This window comes from Tenrec ecaudatus, chromosome 15 (assembly GCF_050624435.1).
Source record: "Tenrec ecaudatus isolate mTenEca1 chromosome 15, mTenEca1.hap1, whole genome shotgun sequence".
Classification (NCBI taxonomy): domain Eukaryota; kingdom Metazoa; phylum Chordata; class Mammalia; order Afrosoricida; family Tenrecidae; genus Tenrec; species Tenrec ecaudatus.
This window is the reverse complement of record NC_134544.1, coordinates 65,467,267-65,482,381: the sequence shown is the minus strand read 5'-3', so window position 1 is coordinate 65,482,381 and position 15,115 is coordinate 65,467,267. Positions and strand designations below refer to the sequence as shown.

Genomic DNA, 15,115 nt, shown 5'->3' with positions numbered 1-15,115 from the left:
GAGTACGACTCTCTAGCACATGTATATCCAACAGGGACTAGGTTTCTTATGCAATATCTGTTAGGAAATGGGGTCCACTACATTATTAGAAATTCTTAATTCTCCTGAAATTAATGATGAAGAAGTTTCTTCTGAATTCCCCAAAAGAAACTATTACTGTAAAAAATGTAATTTGTAATTATGTAAATATTCTGATGGTTTTCTAAGAACTGAAAATTGATTCTACCTATATTCTTTTTTATGTTTGTTGAATCTTCAACAAACTGGTTGAATCTTTAGTTGAGTTTAATTGGATTCAACATCTTTGAGGTGAAGGAGTGTATAGATTTATACATACCCCCGTATCTCTCTCTCACACACACACACACACACACACACACACACACACACACACGAGAGAAGGGTATACCAGAGTGCTGTGCGTTGGGGCTAGTGCTTGTTAGGACAGAGGGGTGGCAACTAAAGGCTTTAATTGTGCTACTGTCCAGTGTGACAGCAAAACAGCCCTTACTGTCTCAAGTCAATTCTAATCAGTACTGTCCCCAGAGAGGGCCAGCAGAGATAGATAGCTTTATCTCCTTCCTGTAGTTCCCTGTGAAAATTTCACCAAATCCTTAAGCTCTGTGTAGGTTCAGTTTTCCAGCCAATACACCAAGAAATAGTTTCCAAGCCTTTTTATTTGTTACACCAACACACCCAGAATGTGTACAGGTAACAATTACTTATTAAGCTTGCTGACTTATTTTTCACTACAAACATCACTTTTGGATGTTTTATTCAAGTAAACTTCTTGCTGTAAATATGCCTGATCAAAACCCACAACCACTGAACTGCCTACATTTTGGTTAGCAGCCAAGTATTTTAACCAGTGCACAACCAAGGTTTCTATGATGAAACAAGGCTACCCAAACTTAAACAATGCCATTCATTAGTGTTCATCACAATGAAGGGACTTTAAAAAGGGGCATTTGTTTAATAGCTCTATCTGAATCCTGCTATGAAAACTGAACATTTTCTTCCCTTTGACAATACATTTCTCAGCCCTCCTCTCAAAAGACTCTCCCTCCTCCCCCTCCAAAGCCAGAGCATCTCGGGAAGTGCATATAAATGCCTTCGTGCACACTGCAAATGTCCTTTATGAGTAGACTATATTGTTTAGGTGCATAAGATTAGTCTGTTCCCCTCATTTTTGAAAAGAATAAAATTTCTGCATCTTTCACTTATATTTGGTATTAAAAAATGGGATGGGGATTGGGGGGCGTTGACTAGTGAACCCTCAAAATGAAGCAAATTAAAAAATTGTTTGATGTCCATTTTTAAACTTCTTAAATCATTTTCCCCCTTGACAACCCACTTGCTTGAACTCAGACTGCACCGAAAGCGGGGAACAACCTAGAGACTGGAGAAGCACAGGTAGGAACAATGACATTGCACAGATCGAACCCCCATAAAGAGAGGCACACAAGTTGTGCGGCCGAGGACGGAGCTCCTGCTGCAATGAATGGCTGTAAACCTGGGCGTCGGTGTTGGGCTCCTTCTCGGTAAGTTAGTGGTAGAAAGAGAACACAAGCCGCGACACACTCGGGTTATTTATGCGTCTCGGAAGCAGTAGCAGCTCATGCTTATTGGAATCAGAGCCAGGTACGGCCATTTCTCTTCCCCCTTCTATATTGGACAAACGGCATTGTTTTCTTTAACCCCCTGCTGGGAACATTTCAGACTTTAAATGCATTCTGCTCCACCGAGCTAACATTTTATTTCATTTCTAGTGACATCTGACACAGAACAAACCATATGATTATAAAGTGCCATCTTGTCATTTCACCGTTCAAATACATCAGCTCCTTTGAAATTTCACCCCATGACAGACACTGCTGAATGCTGGGTGTCGCCCAGAGTGACTCCAAGGATAGGGAGGGGGCAAAGCGCTATGCTGATATATATTTTTTCTGCATAAAATTTGGCATAATTATGAAAAAGCTAATTTTAAAACTGACATGATCAGTGCTTCACAGTAAGTGTTTCACTTTCATCACTCCACACTGGGCAGAGCTCAGCTCTGAGAACTTAATGCTGAGTGAGTGCGGACACGCTGTTTTCCCATGTGACCCGAGCTAACTTTAAATTCGAAACGTAGAAAGGGACATTACTGGAGCTGGGGTTGTTTGCTCGAACTTTGGGTACCATTCCCAATATACATGCAGCAACCTCTTCTAACCGTGCAGACTTTTTTAGAGAAAGTCTTTCCATCAACCATCCCATCCCCATTGGCCACCTGCCTCTCCCACCACGTCCTGCATCATACAAAATTAACCTACCCTCACCCAGAGAGTGGCCACTGACTATCTGAATTATTCCTGAAATGAACTGTGATAAAGGGAAATGTTCTCACCTAAAATTGCAGTTGGCACAAATGGATCTGTCATACATCATAAGCAGGTCAATGCAGAGAAAGTAAAAAAGAGAAAGAACAGTAAATGGCTGATAAAAGTTCCTCCCTCCCTCTGCCTCCCCGTAGAAAGCCTCAGAAAGCACTGGTTTACATCATGTCAAGCACAGGAATGGCAAAGCAAGCACTCATTCTGATTGCGAAGGGGTTAGGAGGAAGAAGAAAGATGGAAAAAATCTGTTACCTGGGTAATAGGAATTAGGCACCGATGTGCTCAGTGTGTTTGTTTTCATTGTAAAGGAGGAAGGTGAAGACACAGCTGCAAATGAAAAGAGGGCTAGTCAGAGGCTGCGGAGGCAATACCTTGAAAGTAGTAACCCGCGGTCATTGTGGGAAGTGCCCATACTGGCCTAGACTGTTGAGCTGAAGAAATGCCAGAGATTTAGTGGAATCGGACGACGAGTACTCCCAGCTGTTGCTTAATAGTTACGTGTTCTTTCGGAGACATGTGTCTTTTAATCATTTAAAGACTTCTATTTTGATGTGTAGCTTATTTGTACAAATTCTACTATCACATAGAACTGATTCTTATAACAAAAAGTATTGAGACTGTGACCATATATGATTTTTTGAGAATATTTTGAATATTAAGTTATTTTAAAGAAATGGCCAGTGGTATATAGTAGCCACATCGAAAGTCATGAAGCTGTGACTATATTTCCGAAGATCTGAGCTCATCTCCAGGTACTTAATCTGCCCTTTGAATTTCTTAAACACAATAAAACCAACAAACAAAATAACTATTTAGAAAAGTTTCTGGTGATCCTGGAGGACATAGACTTTCACACACGTCCCACGACTTGGTGAAGCTTACACTGCTGAGGTTCCACTCTAGGCGATATGTAAGTTACTGGGAAGAAGCCGCTCTTTTCCTCAAAGAAACTCAAATATTTCAGTAGTTTACTAATTCGTCTTCTTACTTTGGAAATTCAGAGAAATTAATATTATGACTTGGCTTATTATATATAAAGGTAATGTTATATAAAGGTTAAAACCGTATGCTTACGTATTGGCCTTAACATCCTTATGAAAGAAATGGGTTTTATTTTAAATATTCCTTGGAAACAGTCAAGATTTAACTGTCTTATTAACTTCCTCCATGTTATTATCATAAAAAATAAATCCCAAGTAATTTATTTTGCCCCACTGAAATTTGATATCTCCTGTTTATCAAATAGTCTGTCAGCTCTCTTGAATGTCCTCATTTATTAAAAAACCCACACAACCACTTTAATTTCCTTCAGCTAAGTGCATAAATGATAGGACTGCACGGCAGTCGACATCGTGCCTTCTCGGATGAAGTTCTCGGATTTACTTGATGTCAAGGCCCTGAGCAGGTGAGCACTGCCCCATTCCATCCCTGTGTTTGCGGGAGCACTGCCACAGCCCTGGGAATAGCGTGCGCCATGCTGATTCCGATGACGGCTTAGTATAGCTCAACTCGCCGGGCAGTTCGAGGGACCCTGTGGTACAGGGGGCCAGCCCTGGGCTTCTACAAGAAAGAAGTCGGAAACTCAAACCAACCAGTTGTACAAGGAGGTGCGCTGCGGCAGTCTGCTCACGGGATTTACAGTTCTACTCTGCTCTTAGAGAAGGCACGCGTGGAAACTGCCTCCACTGCAGTTGTGTAGAGAGTGGAACATTCATTTAAGATCGTATTTGTACTTGTGTATATGTTTTGGAAACATTTACTTTAAATACTCAATTTCATGTTGGCTCACCTGTAGCTATTCAATACATAATTAGTCGTAGAATTAGTAAATGATACAGGGAGACTCAGAACCCAGGCTGGCTGTCATTTATAAGGTCCTTCTCTGAAGTAGATGAGGCATCTCATTTATAATGCATGTTGGCAGGAAACTGCCAGGAATCAGCGTAACCAAAGATGAAAATAACCACAAAAAGCCAGTACCTACAAAGCACACTCGGGACGTGAGACTAAGGCCAGGCAGTGCTTCATCCTGTGGACCACGGGCTCTCCAGGAGTTGGACTCATTCAACGATATGGAACACCAGCTACAAAGTGCCATCGGTTTTTATGGTGCCGGCACAATTTTTACTTTCTATATTTTTACCATAGCACTTTTGACTATTTTTATTTGAACCGTTTTGTTAAAGTAAGATTTAATTTTTTTTACTTTGAATGTGATGGTTAAGTCCATGTAAGGAGCCCGGGGCTATGCAACGAGCTGTGTGTGGCAAGGTGTGAACCTGGCAACTGCTCTGTGAAGAAAGACGAGGCATTGTCCTCCACGAAAGACTTAGAGTCTTAGAAAGACAAGTGGACAGCTCTAGTCTGTTCTACAGGGATTCTGTGAGCTAGAATGAATGCAATGGGAACAGGTTGCCAAACACAGTAACTTTCTTCCGTTTAACAACATAGTAATGTAGATGATATGGTTTACACTTATTTTCTAACATTTCAGCCCCCATAAATGTTCATGTACTTGTTTTCAAACTCTCCAATCTCATTGTGTCTTTTCTAAAAGCTACTCCTCTCCCACCTGTAGCATTCCCACCCCCAACCCCTCCACCCCCGCCCCCCCGCCGCACCCCAATCTGAAATGATCTCAAACACACGTGCACTTGTAATGGGGTTTGGGCTGAGAGTCTGGCAGCTTCGTGGACACTTTTGCCTGCAATTCTCCTCTCCCCTTTGCTGCTCACCCTGAATAGCATCAGGCCAGTATGAAGATCAAGTTTCCCATTAGGGTCACTCCCAGGGGAGGAGGTGAGACCTATTCATTGCTCAAGAAGGGGAGAAAAACGGAAAGCCCACTGTTGGTTTGCACGACTGCTTTCGTGATGGGAGGCATAAAATAATGTGTCAAGCCCGGTCAGCCCTGACAGCTGATGCCCACCTCTGCGGTACTCTTCTGTGCTTGAGCATTCTGGGACTTCCAGACATATTCTCTTTAAAAAAAAATAACTGCCAAATTAAACTTTTTGTCCAGAGGCAAATACTTCCTATTGTTCAAACTTCAAAAGCCTAGAAACAACTAATGTCAATTTCTGTTCTCTCAGTGGGTCATTCAAGTAAACCCATTCCTTAGAAATATCGTCAAATAGAAAATTTGGAACAGTAGTGGGTTATCGTCGAAAGTAAAATTCTATCATCTATCTGTGTGATTCCTTCCATGCAAACATTCAAGATTCAAACCTGGGTGTGGTGGAGAGGATATCTACAGCCCACCCTACAACACATATGTCAGCAGCCACCTTAGTCGGGGAAATAGATTATGTAAATTCTTACAATTGAAAAAATATGATATCTGCAATATAAAAGCAAGGATAATTACATGAAAAAAATAGGACATAATATGAGAACTAGTGGGCATCTGAGCTTCTTTACCCTGCACCGAGAGTGATGTGAAGGGTCAAGAACAACTAGAAGCAAGGAGAAGGAGGAGTTGTATTGTCTTGCCCACCTGTACCAAGGCAGCCCAGAGCAATGTGTGTATGGGGGACAAACACAAGGCACTTCTCTGAGTCCCACCAAGGAGAACAACGGGGGCCAGAATGACAGAAAGGAAAACCAAAACAAAACAGATGTAGACATGCTGAGTGTGAGAAAAATGCAGTGCCTTAAGAGAGGTGCGTGTCTGGGTTGGGGTTTCCAGGTTCTGGAGCGGAGCTGTGAAGTGAGGACAGGGCACCAGTGGTTGGTCAGGGCCTACACACACTGCCTAAACCGATTCTGAACACAATTCTGCATCTGTGACTATGGCTCACGACAATGCTGAAGACTGATGAAGGTTACAACGGTGAAGGTTTGCCGGCTGTAAGCATTTATTTTATAGTAACAGTGATAACTGTACTTGGATTTCACCTTATTCTGATCAACATCGTGATGGTATAGCTCGCATTACGTGCAATCCTTGGGCATATATGGCGTGTGGACCTTGAACCCAGCAGGGTGTGAGTTAGAATTAGGCACCTGGCATGGGATTTAATTCTGGTTTCTGGGAAGATCACCAAGCATAAACAGTTGTTCTTCTTGTAATCAATCTAATTGTTAGTTTCTTAAAATACTGCCTTCTACCTACCTGAATCACAGGTGGTAGTGTGGGAAGGCATTCGGAGAGCTTAGTGTACCCACCTGGTGTGAAATGTAAGATTTGGGAAGTTGAAATACAATTTAATTTATTAATTGTCACTAATCGCCCTATAATCAAGGAAGAACCTGCCAGCTAAACAAATAAACAATTAACTTGTTACTGCGATTTAGTGAACTGTTTTGTAACAGGCTTCTCCGGTGTAATTCTACACCTGGATAGCTCACGAATGAGATCTAAATGCCATCAGGATGATAAGAAGCAGGTGCCTCCCTTTTGAGAGGAGAGGCCCCTTCCTGTCACTGCTACCTAAGTCGTATAGAAGTGGATTTGTGGGGTTCCTGTGCTGGTCCGGTCATGTCACATTTATTACGCCCCCTCCGTGAAACCACCGATGGCACACAAAGGCATCTGCAGGGCTACTGAAGCGACTAGGACAAGTCATATTGCATGGGATTTTTCAGGGAGGATTCATTTTCTTCGCTCCCTTGTCATACATGGAATCCTGGTCACTGAGGAGGATGTGCGGAAAGAGAGAAAGGCCTGAACTTACACCTCCCATTCAGGTTGTGTGTGTCCATGAAGGAGAAGGCCTCGTCGCAGCTGGTGCCTTGCTCCGCGTAGCTCTTGTCCATGGAGTTCACCATCACGGTCATCTCCTGCCTGGTGCTGCTCATTGTCTCCTTCCGCTTCTTGGCTAGTTTCCTTCAAACAAAAAGGTTCATTATAAACATGAAGACAGATGGAATTGGGAGTTTTGGCATGTGTATAACGTGCTGAGGGCCAGCTCAGTGAATTAATTATATTCATTCATACATTAATTTATAGTGACTTTGAGATGCCAGACACTCTGCCAGGCCTCAGATACAGACGTGAAAAACATCAGCTGCCAAGACGACAAGCAGTCACAGCAACATCTGAGTTTACAGTCTATCCAATCACTTCGGGTTTCCCCTACTAAAGTTAAAGTTGCAAATGATCTTAGTACAACACAATTGTAATTTGTTTACTAACACGCTGCTAAAATTCTTAGCTGTTTACTAAATTATTGTCTGCCTTGTCACACTCAGGGTCAAAGAGCAGACTTCTCTGAGGGTGGATATAAAAAGGTTCACTGTGAAAGTGGAGAGCAAAACCAGGCAAGGGGTTCAGATCTTATAATGGAAGGGTTTGTGGCAGGGAGTCTATGATGACATAGCCAAGAAAGGACAAGGGACTCGGGATTTAAGAGAATCATGGGGGGCCTTGAATGGGGGAGGGGCTCTGATACTGTTCTAAATATCAGATGAGCCAACACGTGCTCCCTATCAAAGGCTGTCAACAGAGCAGACCGAAAAGCAGTTATGTTGCTGGGGTCCCTGGAAAACCTCACCCGGCGGTTAAGTCTCCACTGCTCCCTCCCTTGGAGCTGAGTGGACAAGGCCTCAGATAGCAGAAAGGTTTCCAGTTATTTTGGAGATAGAGTTCACATCTAGTCCATGCATCCTGCTCTCTAACCCCCAAACTCACAATCTAAAGACACTTTTTTCAAACCATAACAATTTACAACAGAGTGGCATATAAATGAACAGTTAAAACACGTTTTTACACATCTTCTCAGTAAGGTGGTAAGGCTGTTTTATGCCCTCAAAATGGATAACAACAGAATTAGATGCTTATGGAGAAGGTAGAAAGGTGTCAAAATACGATGTCCTAAAATGTTCTAATTCTAGCTAAATTCCAAGCAGCATGAAAAAAAAAGATTGAATGAAAATGGCACCTATTTCTAGCAAATCATTTTGACTATGACTGAAGTACGACTCAGCAGCATTTCAAATGAATCATATAATCAAATTCATCACCATATTGGGAGATCGTATATGCAATGTAGACAATAACATTAGCCCATAGGGCTAATCTTTATTGTCATTTCCAAATGCAACATAATTCAAATGCTTTCTTGCCTATAGTTACAATACTATTTAATTTCATACTTTGAAGGCAGAGGGGTTTCATTAGTACCTAGGCACTTTTAATGCTATTTTTTAAAGACAGATTCTTGACTGGGAAAATTACACAAGTGCTGTGACTGCACTGGGACACGAGCATTTTCGTCTAACCGACAAGCAGTAACATCATGAAACCCTTTCTGTGTAGTCCCTGTTCCCAGCCAGTCATGCTGGACTGAGAGCCAAAGTTAAGCTGTGGGCGACCTAAAAGTGCTACGGACAGAGAGACGCTCAGGTTTGGACTTCACAGCTGCAGCTACAATAATACATCTCCTCTCTACTTCTGAATCTGCCAGTTGATTGGAAAGGCATTCTTAGACCAGACCTCCTCACAAGCACTGGGGCTGAGATCATTAGCTCCACAATTCTAGCAAGACCGCCACCTTTTGCTTATACTCCCTTCATTTCCTTTAGATGGGTTTATTCAGATAACTGCTTCAATATTCTCTTTAGTTTTGTCGAAGGTGGCCTAGCCAACACCACGCAATGTCCTTCTTGGTCTTATCTTGCTGATATTCCCGTGATCTTAAAGGTTTAAAAATGACAGAGTGTGCTTTGCTTTGGTGCTCGGGACGTGGGCACCAATCAAAGGCTGAACTTGTCCTGGAAAAGATCTTTCTAATTCTCTGTGAATCAATGTTGTCAGATGAAGCACTTCATTTCTGATCTGTGAGTGCAAAAGAACCATGTTTTCTGGGTCTAAGCAAATCAACCAGAGGCCAATTATACCACAGTTTTAAGCTCATGTCAATTAAGCACATAATCTGTGTCCATGAGCCTCCTTCCAAATTCAACTCCATGTCCTTAGCTAAGGGTGCCCGCATTAACCCCACCTTTCAATCTCTCTCTCTCCCTCTCATAGGAAGTTACAACACAGATGTCTCACCAGGGCCCGGCAGGTTGTGTGAGCAGGTGAAGCAGGAGTACGATAGGAAGGAGTGGAGGCCAGAGCAATAACAGAGTGAAATGCCCACCCCAGGCTCACTGCTGTCCCAGGGAGATTCCAGACTTTGCAAGCTTCAACAGGACAAACCAGAAATCCAAATTTTCTTTAAATGTTTTAATGTTTGTGTTGTCAAGCAATTCAAATTTCAAAATGGAACAGCATGTGGCCCAAATCAAACATGTGTGATTGAGGACAGAGTGGAACTGCTCCTACGGGTATCTGAGTTTATAAATCTTTATGCAAGCAAAATGCCTCCTCTTTCTCCTGTGGAGTAGCTGGTGGTTTTGAACTGCTGACCTTGAGGTTAGCAGTCCAACTTGTAACCCACTATGCCAGTAGGCTTCTTTTATAACAACCCTTTAGAAATTAATTTTATTAGAATATCTAGGAGGAGAAAATAATATAAAACCCCCATGACCGTTTGCCAGTGTTATTTAATTCTTGTGACCTTGAAAAATAGTGAGTCTTACCTGTAATTTTATAGCTGAGGAAAATATAGTCTGAGAGGAGATAATTTGTTCAAATGCCAGGTTTGGCACTGGATCATCGATCTCTCTAATCTATGATCTCAATGTACCAAAGCTTTCATATGGAGCATGCTCTACAATTTATCTATCAAATGTAGCTTGCTAAGTTATGGCGTTTCTGAGTCATTGTCTGAGATTTTCCTTTGGTTTTAAGTACAAGCCAAACGTTCTTCCATAATTACAACTGGTGGAAGAACGTCGGATTTCGCGGAGGCTTGGGAATGACATGGGGACAGGGTTTCCCTTTGCTGTTGCTCTTTGAGGTGTTTTGCTTCAGATCTCTTTTTACTATTTAAGCGAAAAAAATGGAAAACTAGGCCAGGAACTTCGTGAAGTTAGTGAAATTAGGTCTTTAGTTCAGGGGAAACTCTGGAGGTTGAAACAATGATCTTTGTTATCTTTTCTAAACACACAAGTAAATTTATTTTCCACTTTTTTTTTTAACAAGTGGTTTGCCTTTCAATCTCTAATCTTAAAACTTGGCCTGTGCCCACATGGAAGAAGCACACCAGCCCGTGTGACCACGAGCTGTCGAAGAGATCAGGTATCAAGCACCAAAGAACAAAAAGTCATATTGTAAATGTGGGTGAGTGCAGAGTGGAGACTCAAAGCCCATTGGTAGGCAACCGGACACCCCTTACTGAAGGGTTGTGGGGAGGAGATGAGCCAGTCAGAGTGCAGGGTAGCAATGATGAAACTTTAACTTTCCTCTCGTTCTTAAATGCTTCCTCCCCCCACCCAAATCATGATCCCAATTCTACCTTACAAATCTGGCGAGACCAGAGGATGTGCATTGGTACAGATAGCAACTGGAAACACAGGGAATCCAGGACAATGACCCCTTCAGGACCTGTGGCGATACCTGTAGGGTAGAGGGAATGTGGGGTAGAAAGGGGGAACTGATTACAAGAATCTACGTACAGCCTCCTCCTTGAGGGGATGGACACCAGAGAGGAGGGCGGGGGAGACGTCAGACTGTGTGACATATGACAAAATAATAATAATTTATTAATGATGAAGGGTTCATGAGGGAGTGGGGAGTGACGCGGAAAATGAGCAGCTGGTATTAAGGGCTCAAGTAGAAGGCAAATGTTTTGAAAATGATGATGGCAACAAATGTACATATGTGCTTGACACATGGATGTATGCATGGATTGTGATAAGAATTGTACGAGCCCCCAATAAAATGATTTTTAAAAATTTACCAAAAGGAGATGAAAGCAGAAAACAAATATTTTAGAAGATCAAGGCTGGTTCTAAAAGTAATAATAATAGCTAATAATTATTGAACAAAAAAAAGAAAACTTGGCCTGAATAAATTTGCAGTCTCTTAGTAATAAGAAATAAGTACCTACCAATGCTGAAAAATAACACAAAAAAATTGGAGAAAGGAAAACACATAGTCCCCAAATTTTGAAAGGAAATAGAGATAAAAAATGTAGGACAAATTCATTCTTTGAGCTTATTAAATTCCAGTATTGATAAAGTTTCCTTGTGGAGAGGGGGAAGATGGCCGACAGGGACACCCGCATACTCTGAGAGCTCCTCCAAACAAAGCGGGATTGGCGACCAGGTAGCTGAATAGTAAGAGTCTGGTGAGTGAAATATCCCCCTGGGACAGCACCCCAGTCCTACCCCACGTATTTGTCCGGAGCAGGGGTCTAGGTGAAAGAGGACCGGACTAGTGGGACATCTCTGGCCACTAAGCTGCCGTGAGCTCACTGGCGACCGGCTTAGGCTCCATCCCCAAACCCGACGCCAGCCCAGAGCCGCTTGCCTGCCCTGCCTACTCCAGCGGCCCACTCCCCACTCGCGGATCTCCACTGGGAGAGAAGCTTTCCTCTCCCGCAGTTCCCCTCTCCCCGCAGGGCAGCGATCTGCCCTCTGGCCCACGTCCCTCCCTCCATTCATCCAAGCTCAGGGGAGCGGACCCGTGGGTTGTCTGGCGACCCCCACGGGGGACCATCCACCCGCACCGCTGCCGCGGACCTCTCCACCTGCCCTCCGTGCGCTGGCCTCCCACCCCCGCCCGCCCCCGCCAGCCCCTGGCAGCCTAGCGCCAGCTCCACTCCTGGCGGGGACCCTGCGCTGAGCACTTCCCGCCAACAGGAGCCATAGCTCAACCCGCGCCTGTCCCGGACCCTGAGCTTCCGCGGAGCGCCGCGCCCCGCGCTGTTGAGTCTGCCCACCAAGGGCCCCCCCCTGCGCAAGGCACAAGAGTAGGTGCCCTCCCCAGGGTGCTGCGGGGACCCCGGCGGCCGCGACTCTGAGCCTGAGCAGAGGAAGGGCGCCATTACCCCCTGCGGTTTCGCGCCAAAAGGGCGGAGAGCGAACACCATTGTTCCCTGCAGTGTCCCGCAGCTGCCTGCGCAGCTATCCAAGGGGCCTCCCCGCGCCCGCTCACAGCCCGGGCAGATCAAACACTCCACCTGCAGTGGAGCCTGGGTCTCGGCTTTGCAGTCCCTGAGGAGCCGTCCGTGAGCTCCAGCCAGCTCTCACCACCTGGGGCCCTGTTGGGTCCCCAGTGCCAGCCCTAAGCCTGCCGCAGCCTGCCCCAGCCACCCCAGGAGACGGCACAGTGGCCTGAGCCTCCACACAATAAGGTTACTCCTGTCTCCCAGAAACATGGGGCCTATTAAAGGATCAAGGAAAAATCAACAGACCACATCACTCCCAACAAAAAAATCAGAAAAACGAGGCACTTTAACAGACCTAACGTCACTCATAGAAGAAACAGATATAGATCAGCCACAAAAGGAAATCTTCAGAACTCTGCTTGCAGTAATACAGGAGCTAAGAGAAGCAAACCAAAATAAGGATGCAACGATAGAAGGGATGAAATGCACAATAGAGGGGATGAAGTCCACAATAGAGGGGATGAATACTATCCACCAAAAGGAACTGCAGAAACTAACAGAGGAGGTAGCAGAGGCCACACAAAAGGTCACAGAAGCTATATCTAGGCTTGAGGAGGCTGAGAACCGTATCAGTGAACTCGAGGACGCTCAAACCAAACGAAGCAAGCGAGAAAAACAATCAGATAGGAAAATTAAAGAAACAGAAGACAGCCTGAGATCAATGACAGATGCTATGAAGAGGAATAATATTCGAATAATCGGTCTACCGGAACACAACATAACACACAAATCGACCGCCAAGATAGCAAAGGAATTCCTGGAAGAAAATTTCCCCAACCTAACAAAGGAGAATCCGACTCTCATACAGGAAGCAGAGAGGACGCCGGCTAAGCTAAACACCAAGAAGAACACGCCAAGGCATATAATTGTAAAATTATCCAACTTAGAGGAAAAAGAGAAAATTCTACGAGCATCAAGAGAAAGGAAGACAGTCACATACAAAGGAGCGCAGGTAAGGATATGCTCAGACGTATCAGCTGAAACCATGAAGAGGAGGAGAGAATGGAGCAACATCTTCCAAAAACTGAAAGATGAAAATGCCTCCCCCAGAATCCTATACCCTGCCAAGTTATCCATTAAGATAGAGGGTAAGATAAGGGTCTTCCAGGACAAGGAAGAACTCAAAAAATATACTGCAAGTCACCCGACCCTGCAGAACATACTGGCTGACTCACTATGGCCAGAAGATCAAGCTCCAACTAGAACCACCAGGAGACCACCATATAGCCCATCTCCATCTAGAAGCCAACATGCCAGCAACACGTACCAGGACAACACGGTCTCAGATGGAAAAGAGGACAGGATAGAAACCCTCCACTCAAACGCAGTACACTGATATGAAGGAAGATAGGCAAAGACCCAAAACACAAAACAGAATATGGCAACCATGAAGCCAGAGATTGTAATAATCACTTTGAATACAAATGGGCTCAATTCATATGTTAAAAGAAAGAGGCTGGAGGATTGGATTAGAAAACATAACCCATCAATCTGCTGCCTGCAAGAGACACACCTTAAGCGAGCAGACAAGCATATGCTGAGAATAAAGGGCTGGCAGAAAGTTTACCAAGCAAATGGTAACTCCAAGAAGGCAGGAGTGGCTATCTTAATCTCCGACAAAATGGATCTCAAGATCCAAAACATAAAAAGAGACAAAGAGGGACATTACATAATGCTCAAAGGCTCAGTAAACCAGGAAGCAATAAGCATACTGAATATTTACGCACCTAATAATGGTGCGGCAAATTTCGTCAAACAAACTATTAAAAAAATGACGGAAGAAATCACGGAAACAACAATAATAGTGGGGGACTTCAACACTCCACTATCAGAGAAAGACAGGTCACAGGGAAAGAAGCTCAGCAAAGAGGCCAGAGAGCTAAACAATGTAATTAGGCAACAGGGCCTGATAGACATCTATAGAGCCTTTCATCCAAAAGCAAAAGGTTTCACATTCTTCTCCAATCCTCACGGATCTTTCTCAAGAATAGATCACATGCTGGGGCACAAGGCCAGCCTGAGTAAATTCAAACACATAGATATTATCCAGACGTCTTTCTCAGACCACCATGCCATAAAGCTGGAGATTAATAGAAGGGCACCCAGAAAAGCAAGGGCCACCAATTGGAGAATAAACAACGATCTCCTGCGACATGAATGGGTTAAGGTCCAGATCAGAGAGGATATCAGGAAATTTCTAGAAACTAATGAGAACGAGCATACAACATATCAAAACTTATGGGACACTGCAAAGGCAGTTATCAGAGGTAGCTTGATATCACTGAATGCATACATGAAAAAAGAAGAAAGGCGTATGACAGATATGTTAACACAAAACCTCCAACAACTAGAACAGAGTCAACAGAACTACCCCTCCAATAGCAAGAGAAAAGAAATAATAAAAATCAGGGCGGAGTTAAACCAGTGGGGAGACAAAAGAACAATGCAAAGGATTAACGCAACTAGAAGCTGGTTTTATGAACGAATTAATAAAATTGACACTCCCCTGGCAAAGCTTACCAAAGATAGAAAGGAACAATCATCAATAGCCAGGATGAGGGATGAATCGGGGGCAATAACAACAGACCCCAATGAGATAAAAAGGATAATCACAAAGTACTATGAAGGTTTGTATTCTAATGAATTCAGAAACCTGGAAGACATGGATAAATATTTAGAAAAACAATCTATCCCTAGATTATCTGAGACAGAGATCAAGAACCTCAACAAACC

General features: G+C 43.7%; 1 protein-coding gene across 7 annotated transcripts in view; it reads right to left on the bottom strand.

Moving 5' to 3' along the window:
• The window catches only part of PTPRM (protein tyrosine phosphatase receptor type M), a 901,381-nt gene that overhangs the window by 179,248 nt on the left and 707,018 nt on the right, over positions 1–15,115 (bottom strand). For 3 of the 7 annotated variants that reach the window (XM_075533118.1, XM_075533120.1, XM_075533123.1), the window contains 3 exons: positions 7,058–7,209; positions 2,634–2,708; positions 2,393–2,419 (listed from right to left, as the gene is read on the bottom strand). In XM_075533118.1, coding sequence (XP_075389233.1) covers positions 2,393–2,419; positions 2,634–2,708; positions 7,058–7,209 — 254 coding nt within the window. The remainder of the gene's footprint in view (positions 1–2,392; positions 2,420–2,633; positions 2,709–7,057; positions 7,210–15,115) is intronic. The other 4 variants (XM_075533119.1, XM_075533121.1, XM_075533122.1 and 1 more) reach the window with 2 other exon arrangements.